The 17674-nt window shown below is 42.3% G+C and overlaps 1 protein-coding gene across 12 annotated transcripts in view; it reads right to left on the reverse strand.

Moving 5' to 3' along the window:
* CCSER2 (coiled-coil serine rich protein 2) overlaps positions 1-17674 on the reverse strand; it is a 232450-nt gene that overhangs the window by 16900 nt on the left and 197876 nt on the right. For all 12 annotated transcript variants that reach the window (XM_080687687.1, XM_080687684.1, XM_080687679.1 and 9 more), the window contains 2 exons: positions 15888-15974; positions 12636-12725 (listed from right to left, as the gene is read on the reverse strand). In XM_080687687.1, coding sequence (XP_080543813.1) covers positions 12636-12725; positions 15888-15974 — 177 coding nt within the window. The remainder of the gene's footprint in view (positions 1-12635; positions 12726-15887; positions 15975-17674) is intronic.

The following is a 17674-nucleotide window of genomic DNA, read 5'->3' on the forward strand; positions in this document are numbered from 1 at the left end:
TGACACACATTACGTTTATCTTCATATATCCCTTTTTAAAGTAGCATATTCCAGACTTGCAAAAAATGAAAGCATTTAAAAGGGGAGATAAACTGCAGGTGTTAAACAGAGAGACAAAACATCAATTATCAATCAGGCAATAAAAAAGTTACCTCACAAAAATTTGTACTTCTTTTTAAGTCATAGGTTTTCAGAGGATTAGCAGATAAAGACCATTAGCTAAAGACAGCAGAACCAATGCAGCATTAAGAAGACTGAGGATGCTGTGAGAGTAACTACACCAAGAACTTGACATGCAGGCCACAGTTACACATGCATGCTGTGTAATTTCAATGACCTGTGGTTTCTTAGTTTTACTTATTTTAATAGAGATTGTCAAAAATGGAATACATCTAAATGTCATTTACTTAAATTTCTTCACTTTTCAGATAAAACTGAGTCTTTAAGAAATAATTTGTTCAATGTCACACAAATAGAACTGATAGGGGCAGAAACAGAATGTTGGGGAACCAGCTAGAATTGTAAGGAATAGTAATCATGACTGTTTTATTCTGATTAGAGAAGGCACATTCTAATCTGGCTGGCAGCCCCACTCCGGACCTGGGAGCTCACCTGGAAATGCAGCCCCCGTCCCCATTTGGAGCTGCCTATTACCATGGGAAGATGAACAACTTCGTGCAGAAACCAGAATCGCCAGCCCTTTGAAGCTGCTCTCTCATAATGCGGGCAGGCTTGGAATGAATGCTCACATAGGATTTAACTCTGTCTCTGCTTAATTGGCTTGAGTAGTGACAGGCAGCATGGACCCAGAGACTGACTGGCTATAGACCCAGAGGGGTCTCAGGTCTTCCTCTTCCTCGCCTCCTCCCTGACTGAAGCATAGCAATAAACAAAACTATTGAAACACCATCACCCAGGAAAAGAAGCCTGTACATCATACCCAGTTCAATCTGCAAAAGGAAGTGTGCACAATGTTTCAGACCAACTAGTCTGACATAGAAACAATGTTATTAGGAGATTACTAACGTAGTTCACTGGTGTTGACAAATCTCAAGAACACTGATCCAAATAACAATTTGTTTGCCCCTCTGTATCAGTAACATTCCTGGCTCAGTTCAGTATAATCAGATACTTTCCATTTCAGAGCGATCCTACATTGCTCACTACCACATAAGTGATCCACTATTTTTTAAAAAGACCCATTTTCTATGCTGATGAAGGGAAAAAACAGCTATAAGTTACTAAATAGAATTAATGGCCTTTAGAATATCCTAGTAAATAAAGATCCATTTTTTAAAAATTATTACACTTTCTTCACTAATTTACCATAGATGTTTCTGAAAATAGCTTAGAAAATATTTAATAGGGCGATGACCCCAGGTACTCTCCATAGATATTACCTGATAAAACTCTATTCTGCTGTCTCATAAATGTTTTGGTTCAAAAGCTTTAGATAAAACAAGTCCTCAATGCTTCCGATGAGTTTCACCAGGGCCAACTTCTACCCACCTCACTGGGTAGTGGCACTTGCAGGCAGGGGTTTTGTACATAAGCTCACCCAGCAGACAGGGTCCTTCTCAAAGAAGCAGGTTCTCTCTGGAGCCTGCGGAAACAACTCCTTGAGGCCCGGGAACAGTGCTGTTCCTGGGTCTTTCATAAACCCTACCATCTCGAGAAAGTCAGCGCTCCTCTGCGAGACTCAGTTTCTTCATTTGTAAGATGCAGGCTTGGGATGTGCTGTAGATTGAGTATTTGTGCCTCCTAAAATCTAAAATGTTGAAACCCCCGTGTGATGGTTTGAAGGTGAGGCCTTTGGGAGATGATCAGGTCACAGGGGCAGAGCCCTCGACATGGGATCAGTGCTCTTATAACAGAGGAAACCCCAAGAGGTCCCTGTAGGAGAACCAGGACGTGGGCCACACTAAGACACTGAGCTGCTGGTGCTCTGACCGTAGATGCCCAGCCTCCAGAACTGCCGGAAAGAACTTCTCTTGTTTATCAGCCACTAGTCCATGGCGTTGTGTGACAGCTGCCTGAACAGACTAAGGCAGAATGGCTCCTTCTAAAACACTTCTTAACTTTAGTTTTTATAATTCAGTTACTCAAATATCTGTCCCTATTTTCACTTGTCCAGAATCACTGCTATCCCTTCACTTTCTAACTCTCTTTATAGGATATTTCAAACAATCAGCTTTAGACTAAGTTATCCCTCCTAACACAGTATCTATGTTAAATGTTCACCCCTTCTGCCTAACAGCCCCAGCCCCCAGCAGACTCTAAATAACTGTGTCAATTTAAATGAAATTAAAATAAGTTACTATGTTTATCTGGAGATGAAGCTGTAACATCCATCAGGCCTGGACACATAAAAACAAAAACATGACAATCCATCTTCTTTAAAAAAACAAAAACGTGACAATCCATCTTCACTCCCCCAAGACCAACAAGTCAGGATTTCTGAGAGAGGCCCTTCCCTATATTTCAAACCCATTTTCAAAAGCTTTTCCCTGTCCTACTTACAGTAACCATCACTCTAGTTTATACACACCCATGTTTCCTGGCGGATGCTTGTCTCAGGGCATTTTTCTCCCTCTGTTCATTATGTTGATAAAATATTTTTCTTATTCTTCTAGTACACATAATTACCCTTAGAATAATAGCTTTGTTACTTTTCTTGGTGTGAACTATAGCTTCTTGATAAGTGACTCACAGAGTAGAAACAGCATACGGTGATTAAAATTTAATAGAAGAGGGACTGCAGTACCAGCACAGGATGAAACAGATAGACGTTTTCTCCTGCCAAGTATAGTGAACAACCCTGGACATTATATACTCGAGGCTCAGTGCACGAAAATTCGTACACTTGGGGGAGGGGGGGTCCCTGAGCCCAGCCTGCACCCTCTCCAATCTGGGACCCCTAGAGGGATGTCCGACTGCCCATTTAGGCCCAATCCTAGTAAGGTTGGGCCTAAACGGGCAGTCGAACATCTCTCTCACAATCAAAGATTGCTGGTTCCCAACCACTCGCCTGCCTGCCTTCCTGATTGCCCCAAACTGCTTCTGCCTGCCAGCCTGATGACCCCCTAACCACTCCCCTGCCAGCCTGAATGCCCCCAACAGCCCTCCCCTGCTGGCCTGGTCACCCCTAACTGCCCTCCCCTGCCGGCCTGGTCACCCCTAACTGCCCTTCATTGCCAGCCTGGTCGCCCCTAACTGCCCTCCCCTGCCGGCCTGGTCACTCCCAACTGCCCTCCCCTGCAGGCCTGGTAGCCCCTAACTGTCCTCCCGTGCAGGCCTGGTCGCCCCCAACTGCCCTCCCCTGCAGGCCTGGTCGCCCCCAACTGCCCTCCCCTGCTGGCCCGGTGACCCCTAACTTCCCTCCCTTGCCAGCCTGGTTCCCCCCAACTGCCCTCCCCTGCAGGCCTGGTCCCCCCAACTGTCCTCCCCTGCAGGCCTGGTCCCCCCCAACTGCCCTCCCCTGCAGGCCTGTTCGCCTCCAACTGCCCTTCTCTGCCATACCGGTCACCCCTAACTGCCGTCCTCTGCAGGCCATCTTGTGGTGGCCATCTTGTGTCCACATGGGGGCGGCCATCTTTGACCACATGGGGGCGGCTATCTTGTGTGTTGGAGTGACAGTCAATTTCATATTACCTCTTTATCATTTAGGATAAAACAAACACACAACTTTGAAGGGTGATGCTAAGAAGAGAGACCAGTCAGGGACCCTTAAATCTGAGGAAAAACATGGTAGATAATTCCTGAGTTTTCTTTTGGCCTAGTGTATCCTGGATTAGGTGACAGAGAAGCCAGCGCCCAGAAATGCCAATGGGCACAGACAAAAGCAAAAGCAAAAAGGTCTCCAGTAAAACCTGCACCCTTCCAAGGTGCTGCTAGGAAACAGGTAGCCTAGGAATACATACATTTGCACAACACCATGGACTCAGCCCAGCCCCATTCATCTGGCTCTAACACTGTCTTTCATGGATCTTAAGGAATGTATAGGAAATGTTTAAAATACTTATAAATGGGGGAGAGGAAGGGACTTAAAGGAAAGTAAGGTTTCCATGCTTAGTAGACTACATAAATATAAATACATTATTAAAATAAAACAAAACAGAACAAATAGAGACCGGCCTTAAAAATTGTCTGAGCAGACAAAACCAGTTTAGTGTTATAAACAAAGTTTAATTTAGGTTATTTTGCAAGAATAGCTAGACCTGGGTCATTTCTTGCTTATGCCTCTGGAAATCGTAACTAAAACTTGAACTATCTCTCAAGGATGATATGAGGTAACCACTGAAAATTCGAATATATCTCATCACTGTGGAGAATAAACAGCCACTGTTTTTTCACTATAAAAGCTACTTTATAAGAATACTAGAGGCCTGGTGCATGCAATTTATGCACTTGGGGGGGGGCGTCCCTCAGCCTGGCCTGCACCCTCTTGCAGTCCAGGACCCCTTGCTCCTTACTGCCCGCCTGCTTGCTGCTCCTTACTGCTCGGCTTGCTGCTCCTTAGCACTGCCGTGGAGGCAGGAGAGGCTCCCGCCACCGCTACTGCACTCGCCAGCCATGAGCCTGGCTTCTGGCTGAGTGGCACTCCCCCTGTGGGAACGCACTGACCACCAGAGGGCAGCTCCTGTGTTGAGCGTCTGCCCCCTTGTGGTCAGTGCGTGTCATAGCAACCGGTCGTTCTGCTGTTTGGTCAATTTGCATATTAGACTTTTATTATATAGGACTAGAGGCCCGGTGCACGAAATTCATGCAAGGGAGGGAGGGGGTAATCCCTCAGCCCAGCCTGCACCCTCTCCAATCTGGGACCCCTTGAGGGATGTCCGACAGCCCGTTTAGGCCCGATTCCACTGGGATCGGGCCTAAACGGGCGGTCAGACATCCCTCTCACAATCTAGGACTGCTGGCTCCCAGCTGCCCTCCCCTGCAGGCCTTGTCCCCCCCAACTGCCCTCCCCTTCTGGCCTGGACCCCCCCAACTGCCCTCCCCTGCAGGCCTGGGTCCCCCCAACTGTCCTCCCCTGCAGGCCTTGTCCCCCCCCTCACCTGCCCTTCCCTGCAGGACTGGTCCCCCACAACTGCTCTCCCCTGCAGGCCTTCCCCCCCAACTGCCCTCCTGCAGGCCTGGTCCCTCCCAAACTGCCCTCTCCTGCAGGCCTGGTCCCCCCCACTTCCCTCCCCTGCAGGCCTGGGTCCCCCACAACTGCCCTCCCTTGCTGGCCTGGTCTCCCCCAACTGCCCTCCTCTGTCGACCTGGTCACCCCCAACTGCCCTCCTCTGCTGGCTTGGTCACCCCTAACTTCCCACAACTGCCCTCCCCTGCAGGCCATCTTGTGGCGGCCATCTTGTGTCTACATGGGGGCAGCCATCTTTTACCACATGGGGGTGGCCATCTTGTGTCTTGGTGTGATGGTCAATTTGCATATTACTATTTTTTTAACACTATATTTTCTTTTTCTTTTTTTTAAAATATATTTTATTGATATTTTTACAGAGAGGAAGGGAGAGGGATAGAGAGTTAGAAACATCGATGAGAGAGAAACATCGATCAGCTGCCTCCTGCACACCTCCTACTGGGGATGTGCCCGCAACCAAGGTACGTGCCCTTGACCGGAATCGAACCTGGGACCTTTCAGTCCACAGGCCGACGCTCTATCCACTGAGCCAAACCGGTTTCAGTGCATATTACTATTTTATTAGATAGGATACCTCTGAACTTCATTCCATGTTTTGGTTTGAATGCTCCCAGGTTGCAAATTGTCTTTTTGATGTTAGCATCGTCAACTTTTACTAATTACTATTTTGGGGATTCATCGGTTTTATTACTGTTCTTTATCCACCTTTGACACTATATAACAACACCTAGGCCAATTATAACATTTCCATAAAAAAGATACACTTAAAACACTAAATATAAATCAAAATGCAATTCTAAAAGAGGTATAAGTAACATACAGAAAGGCAAAAAATAAAAAAAAGGAGAAAGGAAACAAAAATAAATAAAATGGTAGACCAAAGCCCTAACATCAATAATTACATTAAATATAAAGGATGTATAGACATCAATTAAAAGGCAGATTGGGCCCGGCTGGTGTGGCTCAGTGGTTGAGTGTCAACCTATGAACCAGGAGGTTCAATTCCTAGTGGGGGCATGTACCCAGGGTGCGGGCTTGATCCCCAGTGGGAGGCATGTAGGAGTCAGCCAATCAATGATTCTCTCTCATCATTGATGTTTCTATCTTTCTCTCCCTCTCCCTTTATCTCTGAAATCAATAAAATATATATATATTTTTAAAAAGGCAGATTAGCAGAGTGGATGAAAAAAATCATGATCTGCCCTAGACGGTTTGGCTCAGTGGATAGAGTGCCGGCCTGAGGACTGAAAGGTCCCGGGTTCGATTCCAGTCAAGGTCACATGCCTGGGTTATGGGCTCAATCCCCAGTGCAGGGGCGTGCAGGAAGCAGCCAATCAATGATTCTCTCTCATCACTGATGTTTCTATCTTTCTCTCTCCCTCTCCCTTCCTTTCTGAAATCAATAAAAATATTTTAAAAAAAGAAAAAAATCATGATCTAACTATGCATGGTCAATGAAATTCACCTTATATATAAAAATTTAGGTATTTAAAGTCAAACATAAAAAAGATATACCATGCAATAAACATCAAAAGTGGCTATATTAATATCAGATAAAGGATTCAGAGCAATTCACCAGATACAAAGAGGGACCTTATAAAATGATAAAAGGACCAATACACCAAGCAGACATAGTGATCCTAAATGTGTATGCACCAAACTACAGAACTATACATGAAACAAAACTGATAGAATTAGGAGAAATTCCATAAATATAGTTGGCGAGTCCAGCAACCCTTCTCTCAATAATTGATAAAACTAAACAATAAAATCAGCAATGATACAAAATCAAGCACACCATCAACAATCTTAATCTAATCAACATTTATAGAATACTCCATCCAACAACAGCAAACTATCATATTCTTTCCAAGAGTTCACAGAACATTGACCAAAAACCAGATCGTAGTCTAGGCCACAAAACAAATAACAAACTTAAAAGAATTGGAATTATACTGAACTGAAATTAACCTAATCAAATTAGAAATCAGTAACAGAAAAATTATAGAAAATTTCCCAAAAACTTGGATACTAAACAACATAAAAAAGATAAGTATCACATGATCTCACTCCTATGTGGAATCTAATGAACCAAATAAGCTGATGATCAAAAAGAGACCAAGAGACATAGGAGCATGAACAGACTGTTGAACCTCAGAGGGAAGACAGGGGAGGGTGGGTGGGAAGAGATCAACCAATGAACTTGTATGCATATATGCATAACCCGTGGACACATACAATGGGGTGGTGAGGGCCTGGGGGAGGGGGAGGACCAGAGCGGGCTGGAAGAGTTTAATGGGGGAAACAGGGGGACCTATGTAATACTTTCAACAATAAAGATTTAAAAATAAAACAAAATAGTTAACATTTCATTTTATCTCCAAGATAAAATTTTAACAATGGAATGCTGAAATCCTACCACAGAGCATATACCCGGGTAGCTGGGTCTCAGGAAAGTCAGTTGTCATCATGGCCTCTCACTGGACCAAGCCTGAGCCCTCCCTCCAGGAGCTCAGATCCTTCTCCTCTGTTTCCTGTGCCCTTCTCACCTATGCTGCCACTCAAAGGAAGGCAACTAAGGTGTTACCTCCAAGTGAGAAAACCTGCTTCTGGCCTAAGACTGCTGTATCCAAGTTGTACAACTTACTTCTTGGTCCCAGTTTCTTCACATGTAGGAAGAGAGTGAGAGGAACACCATTCTCGGCACACTGGAGGTTTCTGTAAGCATCTTGAGGCCTGGGCTTGTGTGCACCCTTTTCATCTTACACTCTCAGATGAGGACAGTGCCCAGAATAGAGTGGGTGCACTAATATCTGTAAGTGAGTACTTGGATATCTGCTTTTCTTCCTTTCCCTGTTCTAATACCTTATTTCATCCTCGTATTCCTGTTGGTTCTCGAAATTAAAAATTTATTTGCAGCCGAAACCGTTTTGGCTCTGTGGATAGAGCGTCGGCCTGCGGACTAAAGGGTCCCGGGTTCGATTCCGGTCAAGGGCATGTACCTTGGTTGCGGGCACATCCCCAGTGGGAGGTGTGCAGGAGGCAGCTGATCGATGTTTCTCTCTCATCGATGTTTCTAGCTCTCTATCCCTCTCCCTTCCTCTCTGTAAAAAATCAATAAAAATATGTTTTAAAAAAATTTATTTGCAGCTATTAGGTGACACCAAAATTCTTAGGGAAAAATTTATGAAAACTTATGTTGGGCCCAACACATTCACATTCCATTGCTCTGCTGCTGTCAGTGGCCCTCCTCTCTCCCTCTTCTGAAAGGCTCTGCCTGCGATGTCTATTTTTTTTCTATTTCTTTCCACATCCTAAATAGCCACTCCCAAGTATTACAGGCAGTAGCTTTCTCCTCCACCATCCTCTGCCTTCCCTTGCAACCAGATTTCTTCCTCTTATTCCAGGAAATGTTCACAGGAAATGCTGACATGTGCCTCACAAATCTCCAAGACACATTCTATAACCCTCAACTAACTGGGAGAGTCTCAAGAAGGGCATTTAAATGTCCCAAGATATTGCAGGGAATGGTGAAGAACAAGTACTCAGATTATTACTTTCAATCTTCCCAAAGGCTCAGCCAGATTTAAAAACACAAACAAAACCTACACTAAACTTGGGAAACATTTTTAATATAACATGCTTTGGTTCCCCAAATCACCACCTGACAAACCAGATGTTGCCAAAGAGTCCCACTGAATCTCTCCATCCCCGTCATCAACATCTTGTTTAAATATGTTGGGTTCTTGCTAAAAAAAGAATCAAGTGGAACTTTTAAAAGAAAATCTTTGTTATTACAGTAAATGGTTTCCAAAATAATTTATTTTAAACTAGAGGCCCGGTGCACGAATTCGTGCACCAGTGGGGTCCCTTGGCCTGGCCTGTGGCATCGGGCCGAAACTGGCTCTCCAACATCCTCCGAGGGATCCCAGATTGCAAGAGGGCACAGGCCAGGCCGAGGGACCCCACCGCTGCACAGTCGGGGCTGGGGAGGGATGTGGGAGGTTGGCCAGCTGGAAAGGAACCGCGGGAGGGCTCCAGGATGTGTCTGGACCATCTCGCTCAGTCCCGATCGGCCGAACCCCAGCAGCAAGCTAACCTACCAGTCTGCCCCCTGCTGGTCAGTGCATGTCATAGTGACTGGTCGACCGGTCGACTGCCCCCTGGTGGTCAGTGCACATCATAGTGAGCGGTTAAGCAACCTTAGCATATCATTAGCATATTACGCTTTGATTGGTTGAACGGATGACTGGACGATTGGACACTTAGCATATTAGGCTTTTATTATATAAGATGAATCCATCAAAGTCCAAAGAAAATAAAAATCAGGGAATAAACTCAATATTTAATACTAATATTTAATAGTTAACATCAAATTGATTAAATAAATATATGTAACTATTCCTTTAAATAAATGCAACTACTTTCCTAGTAATTCCTAGGTATATTTTTAAATTCCATCCTTAAAAGAACTTTAATATTACCTTCACCTATTTCTCTAATCATATGTCTGTGTTCCTGCCAATATCATGTCCTTACTTTGCCCAACTCTATATATCTCCCATTTCAATCTGCAACCCCTTCTCAGTTCAGGCTCCTCAGTGTGCTTTTTGGGGAAGGAACCCTGGACTAAAAAGTCAGCAGTCTGAAGTCAATAGTACTATTTCAGCCACTGGTTAATTAGGAGACTTGACTATGCCATTTAATCTCCCTTATCTATAAAACAAAGGTATTCAGCCAGGTGATTCCTACAATAAAGGATAACAAGGAAGCATAAAGTCTGGGTTTGTTAGGTATGTTAGGCTGAAAATCTGACCTTCACTTCCCTCAAGATCATAGTGAAACTAACTCAGGAATATATTCTTGGAGTGTTTTGCACCATTTACTTTTGTCTGGTGAGCAGGCCTGCAAGTAATCAATCGCCAGTTTCCAGAACAGTGAAGCTGAGGAGCCAGAGATGATATAAACTCCTGGGAAGATGGGACTTCACACTTAATGAAGCCACACTCCACTTAGTGACAATGTTAGAAGACACAGACATCACTGAGAACATCCGGGAGAAACCTAGAAGGACCACTGCTCCATCTAGAACAAGAGGAATGGTTTTTCATTTTGTAATTGTTTCTAAACAAATAAGTTTCCACATCCTTTGACTTTAAAGAAATATTCCGTCACCACTGTCTTTAATAAGCACTTGTTAATAGTAGAATCCCCTTATTTGTCTGTGTATTTCCTTTTCCAAATCTTCACTCTACTTCAAAAGTTTGGGAGAGGCTCACCAAATTTTTGTTGAAGAAATTAATTATCAGCATTATATTTATACAGAGCACACAAAAACTACTAATTAGATGAAAAGAAATAAGTTATAAACTTTAGAGGTCTACATCTAAGTTTTAAAAACTGGATTGCTGATTATTAACCATTACTAGGGGCCCGGTGCATGAAATTCATGCATGGGGGAGAGGGGTCCCTCAGCCCAGCCTGCACCCTCTCCAATTGGACATCCCTCTTGCAATCTGGGACTGCTGGCTTCTAACTGCTCACCTGCCTGCCTGCCTGATCACCCCTAACTGCCTCTGCCTGCCTGCCTGATCGCCCCTAACTGCCCTCCCCTGCCGGCCTGATCTCGCCCCCAACTGCCCTCCCCTGCTGGCCTGATTGCCCCTAACTGCCCTCCCCTGCCAGCCTGATCTTGCCCCCAACTACCCTCCCTTGCCGGCCTGATCACCCCTAACTGTCTCTGCCTGCCTCATCGCCCCTAACTGCCCTCCCCTGCGGGCCTGATCTCGCCCCCAACTGCCCTCCCCTGCCGGCCTGATCACCCCTAACTGCCTCTGCCTTGGCCCCCACCACCATGGCTTTGTCTGGAAGGAAGTCGGACATCTGGAAGATGGCCAGTCGACCTGGTCTAATTAGCATATTACCCTTTTAGTAGTATAGGTAGATTATATAGGATAGGATTGCTTAAATGGGGGTGGGGGGAGGGAAGCCTTTTTCAGCAGGAGGATATGCTCTTGGCAGACAAAAACACATAATGCCTATATCTAGACAGCCACATGCACTATACTACCAAACTGGTCATGAAAAAATTGAACTGCCTTCTTACACCTTATACCAAACAGCTGTTGCCCTTAAAACCCCTCCTCAGCCCCCACCTTAGGTTCTGCCTTCACAGTTCAACCAGACTAGGTTCTGATTGGTCAGTTTCTATGCCAGTCAGCATCAAAAGCTCTGCCTCCTAGGTAGCCATTGGCTCCTGGCACTTCACCCAGATTTGGTTCTGATTGGTCGGTTTCTATGCCAGTCAGCGTCAAAAGCTCCGCCTCCTAGGCAGCCATTGGCTCCTGGCACTTCATCCAGATTTGGTTCTGATTGGTCAGTTTCTATGCCAGTCAGTGTCTCCAGGCCTATCTCTGGGCCTGTCAAAGAGGTGGGGCTGATCAGCAGCCCCCAAGGAGGCCTGGAGAGAAACAGAGGCACGGCTGCTGCTGAAGCTGGGAGAGAAAGAGAGAGGCAACGGCTGATCAACAGCTACCACAAAGGCTGGGGATTAGACCCTGCCTCTCTCTCTGCAGGCCTCTCTCTGGGCCTAATTCACAGCTCCCTTGGTCATTACGGGCCCTGGCTCTTTATATATATATATATATATATATATATATATATATATATATATATATATATATATATATATATATATATAGAATATAGATAGGTTCTTGTTCATTTGTGCTACTAGGATTTCACTGCTAAAATAAGGCAAAAGAAGAGTCAAGGCTGGGTTATTAGGCATTCTCTTAACAAGAAGTAGCTACTTGTAGCATATGCCATAGGATAAGGATTGTGGCCATCTGATGACTCTGGCTCAGACACAACCTGAACTAAGTTTAGAAAAACTCAGGTTAAATTATGGTCAGTGTATTTTAGTACTAACTACGTTTTGAGATGTAACCTTGAAAAACAATGAAGAAAAGACTGCATGGTTATTTTCTACAAACCATTACCTAACCATGTCTAAAACATAACCTTTACTGCCTATTTCCTAATGCATTTATACTTCCTAACAGCCTCAACATTTGAGAAATTCTAATAATAAAATCTACTTGAAAAATTTCAACAACAAAAAAGAATACGTAGCATCATATATTTTCAGAGTCATTTGCTGCTAGACGGAAGGCTGCATTTTGGAGTTCTATTTCTTTAAGGGTATGGGGAAATAATACTCTCATAAATATAGGCAATAAGAGAAGACTAGACACTCAAATAAAATGGGTTACAATATGCAGAATGGAAAAGCTATTAAATGGACATTCACTTATGTAAGACACACAAGAGAAGCTTTAGAAAGCACATACACACCTACGAGACAAGAAAAAGACAACTTAAAAAAAATTAACAGCCATGGCGATTCAAAATGTTTAGAGATTAGAGTAAAAAAGGTGGAACAAAACATCAAAATAGTAAATGACAAGAAGAGGGGTTAATTACTCACAGGAATTCTTCTCCAGGAGGTTTGGGTATATTTATCAGCGTATGTGCATTTTTCCTCTTTAGATTTTTGGTGGCAGCTACACCGTGTTGCCTGGACAAAAACACAAATTTTTATACTGGTATAATTTTTCATATACCTATACATGGACAAACAAAGTAATCAGGATCTCTCTTAGGGGGTAAAAATAAAAGGGCAAACATCAAGATCTATTAGATAGTCTCCTGTCTTATTCAGAGATTGGGTTCTAGAGTTAACTTACAATTTTGAATAGTTAAAATTACCTTTGGAAATCTCTTTTATTATGCATAATCAACACTACCTATGACTTTACACATATAGATACATATAGTACTATGTATATATAGATATAGAATATATATAACAATATATAGTATCTAAAGAATACAATTGTAAGATTTTAAGTATTTCCCTAAATTATGATGCTACTACAATAACTGCAGCACAATTTCTTAAATTCATTTTTAATTGGATTCTACTGGATATTAAATATGCCAGCCCACAAGTAAGCTTGTCTTTTCACATGCCCAGTGCTTTCAAGCTCCTGTAAGGATGTGCTGACTTCATTGGACTGGGAAACTGAAGGGTCTCTGCCCTTTGACAAGACCTATCCGGGCATCTCAGTTCATAAATGCATTCTCTACATATGATTCTCCTCAAGCATATTCATTGAGTCATTTACACACACAAAGTAATGTGTCTATTGTGTAAAGTTTGGTCTTTCAAATAAATACCAAATTTTTTTAAAAATAAAGACTGATGAGAATTTTTCTTCAGTGGGAAGTTGGAATATAACCTTATTATTTGTTAAATAACTCCAATAGAGGTAAATATACTTTCTTGTAGGGATACCTATATAACAAATTCTTGACTATTGCATCAAGCTAAAATTTTAAGTTTCTACTTTAAAAATAATTACCAATATTCAAAATTTATCTTAATTGCAATTGGATCATTCCAATTTCCATTTATAAAATAAAATCTAATTGAAACAAAAAGATATCTGTAAGTAGTGACATTTTCCATTTCTTGTAGTACAGACATATTTCCAATTCCTAAGAAATGAGATGGTCATTGAAACAAAATCCTATGTAATAAAAGGGTAATATGCAAATTGACCATCACTCCAACACACAAGATGGCCGTCCCCATGTGGTCAAAGATGGATGCCTCCATGTGGACACAAGATGACGGCCACAAGATGGCCTGCAGGAGAGGGCAGTTGGGGGGACCAGGCCTGCAGCAGAGGGTAGTTAGGGGTGACCAGGCCTGCAGGGGAGGGCAGTTAGGGGTGACCAGGCTGGCAAGGGAGAGCAGTTAGGGACAACCAGGCCTACAGGGGAGGGCAGTTGGGGGAGACCAGGCGTGCAGGGGAGGGCAGTTGGGAGGGACCAGGCCTGAAGGAGAGGGCAGTGGGGGGGGGACCAGGCCTGAAGAGGAGGGCAGTTGGGGGTGACCAGGTCAGCAGGGGAGGGGAGTTAGGGGCGAACAGGCCTGCAGGAGAGGGAAGTTGGGCGTGACCAGGCCAGCAGGGGAGGGCAATTAGGGGCGACCAGGCTGGCAAGTGGGGGCAGTTAGAGGTGACCAGGCCAGCAGTGGAGTGCAATTAGGGGCAATCAGGCTGGCAGGGGAGCAGTTAGGCGTCGATCAGGCTGGCAGGGGAGTGGTTAGGGGGTGATCAGGCTGGCAGGCAGAAGCGGTTAGGGGCAATCAGGCAGGCAGGCAGGCAGGCAAGTGGTTGGGAGCCAGCAGTCCTGGATTGTGAGAGGGATCCATGATTGGAGAGGGTGCAGGCTGAGCTGAGGGATATATACACACCCCCCCCCGGTGCACGAATTTTGTGCACCGGGCCTCTAGTTCAATATATAATTGACTACTGAACAATGTGGGATTTAGGTGTGTCAACCTCCTGTGCAGTTGAAAATCTGCATATAACTTTTGATTCCCCCAAAGGTTTACTTATAGCCTTCTGTTGACCAGAGCCATAATAACATAAATAGTTGATTAACACATATTTTATGTTACATGTATTATATACTGTATTCTTTTTTTAAAAAAAATCTTTATTATTGTAAGTATTACACATGTCCCCTTTTTCCCCATTGACCTCTTCTAGCCCACTGCCACCCCCCCCGCCAGGCCTTCACCACCCTATTGTCTGTATCCATGGGTTATGCATATAAGCATACAAGTCTTTGGTTGATATCAGATGAGTGGATATATACTGTATTCTTATAATAAAGCTCCAGAAAAGCAAACGTTATTAAGAAAATCATAAAGAAAATACACTTACAATACTGTATGAAATTACTGAAAAAACAAACTATGTATAAGTGGATCCATACAGTTCAATCCCATGTTGTTCAATTCAAGAGTCAACTTAAGAGTCTCTAGGTATTCACTCCAATAGGACTTTTCACATATATAAGAGGTGTGTAAAGAAGGAAAGATAATATAAAGCATTCATCTTAAGCCAAGCATATGACTTATTCTCTCTTCTCTAGTGCGATTCTGGAAATAAGTTCCTCTCTGTGTCTGTGTGCTATCAGATGAAGAGTAAAAACTGGCAAGTATTTGAGTTTTCCATAATTAGGAAAACCTAGTTTTTAGTAATATGCTTTTAATTTCCAACGAAGATTTTCCTTGGCTTGTTGGTATTTTTATGCCATTATGTTCTTATTATCCTGGCTTTTCATATTATTAGAAACTAAATTATATTTAACTTCAAGACAGTATATGTATTTTCATGTGGAACTATATTTGAATCTGTAACCACTATACAATTATAAAGATTCTACTCAGCATCATCCATGGAGGAGAACCATTTCCTCAGAACACTCTTCACCGTCTCTAACAGACAGCCGTGCAGGTATCGAGTCTGATACTCAGTTTCCTTCTGCTATCACAGAGAGAAAACCCCTTGTTCTCAGCTCACCAGTACTCACTTCTTTAAAAACACATTAAGAAAAGACATTTACCCTTTATCAATAAAATGAGTGTAAACTGGTGAATTTAAAAACCCCAAAATATAAGGCCACTGAAAATGAATGGACAAAGATTTTCTTTCCACCTTGAATGTTTCCTATTTAGACTGTAAGTTGAACCACATACTTTTAGAGTGCATAATAGTGCAACTTTGAAAGCCAAAAATAAATCAAGTTTAAATTCTGGCTGTAGTTTTATATTGCCCAGTTTAAAAAGTCTTCACTTCACATACTATACTATAATACTTACAAGCTGGTGTTCTAATAGTTGGATTTTTTCATCTTTTTTCTTTATTTCCTCTTTAAGTTGTTTTATTTCAATTAATAAATCTTCATTCTGAAACATTACAAAAAATTTAACATGAAGTATTTAATGACATTTAAAATATTCTAATGAGAAACATTAAGTCAAAGATGAAGACTGAGCAATGAATGATTCATTTATTCAACGTAAAAATTCTTCTTAAATATTCCAGCTATTAGCTTATTAAAAGAACACAAAAAACAACAACAAAAAACACATTTTAGTGTTCTATGAATTCATATTCTAATGGAATTTGATGTATAAAAAATGAACAATAGCAGCAACAGCTAACATTCATTGAGTACTCAACAGGGGCCAAGAACTAAGTACTTTTAGGTATCAACGCATTTTATCCTGACTACAACCCTGAGACAGGTACTATTACCCCATTTTACAGATTAAAAAACTGGGACACAGGCTATATAGTACAAGTTACATACAAAATAGTAACTCCAGCTAAATTTCAAGGGATGTATAAGATGTGCCTGTCACTGAAAATGAAGGGCACAAGAAGCAGAGGGAACAGTATAGTTAAAGGAAGAGTTATTTCATGGCTGGTTCCAAAATCAGCAGAGACCTGGCCAGTGTGGCTGTTGGCTGGGCGTAACCCTGTGCACCAAAAGGTTGCCAGTTTGATTACTGATCAAGGCACATGCCCGGTATGCAGGCTCGGTCCCAGGTAGGTGTTGTGCAGGAGGCAGCCGATTAATGTTTCACTCTCACATGGATGTTTCTCTTTCTCTCTTCTTTCCCTTATCTTTGCTCTAAAAATAATAAAAAATCTTTTAAAAACGATTATTTTTTGAGAAGCCACTTTTCTGAAAACTGCTTGAGTCAACTTAATCTATAAGAAATTCTTAATAGTATTAAATGGAAATCTATTATCAAGTTAAGCCAGAATCCTGTTATATTTTTAAATATAAAGTATCATTACCCTATAGCTAGCCTATTTTGTTTACTACTATTCAATTACCCAAAAATACATACTGAAGAAGCAGAGCAAGCAAGGATACTATAATATGTATATGTATATGTATATGTATATGTATATGTATATGAATAATACTATCATGTTTCCAGAAAGAAAAACATGTAAGCAAATAATTAGGATGTATTGTTACTGAGCAAAGGCATGCCATCTCCTTCAGATCTGTTAGGAACAAAAAGACTTGCAATTTCTTTAACAAGAGATCAGAAACAGATATTTTACAAAGACTTTAACATAGCAAGTAAGCATTACAATGAGGAAGAAATGATTTTTTAAAATGCTGTTATGTAAGTAGGAAGCAAGCCACATAGAAAGTTTTTACCATAACGAAACGTTTGGGTTTGAGTCACATGCAAGGGAACGTTTGGGTAGTCTCCAAGCAGAGGCATTATTTGACTTGCATTTTTTAAAGGTCACTCTGAGGTCTTTGGCATCTTATGTAGAGAGTAGAAAAGGCTAAGAAAGCAAGCAGAACAATCTGTATGAAGCTATTTCTGAAATCTACACAAGAAATGTGATATATGGAGAGGAAAGAATATCTGAGCGATAGCTTTTTGAGGTAGAACACATAAGACTTATTAATGGATTGGTTGCAATGTCTGAGGAAAAAGAAAAAAGTAAGAATGATTTTACATTTTTGGTTTGAAAAAGTGAATAGATGGCATTTTCTATGGACCTGGGTAAGATAGGAAAATAACAATTTGGGAAGGGGTGTGAGGAGATTAATCAAGAGCTTCCTTGGTCT

This window comes from Plecotus auritus (genome assembly GCF_963455305.1).
Source record: "Plecotus auritus genome assembly, chromosome: 9".
NCBI lineage: Eukaryota > Metazoa > Chordata > Mammalia > Chiroptera > Vespertilionidae > Plecotus > Plecotus auritus.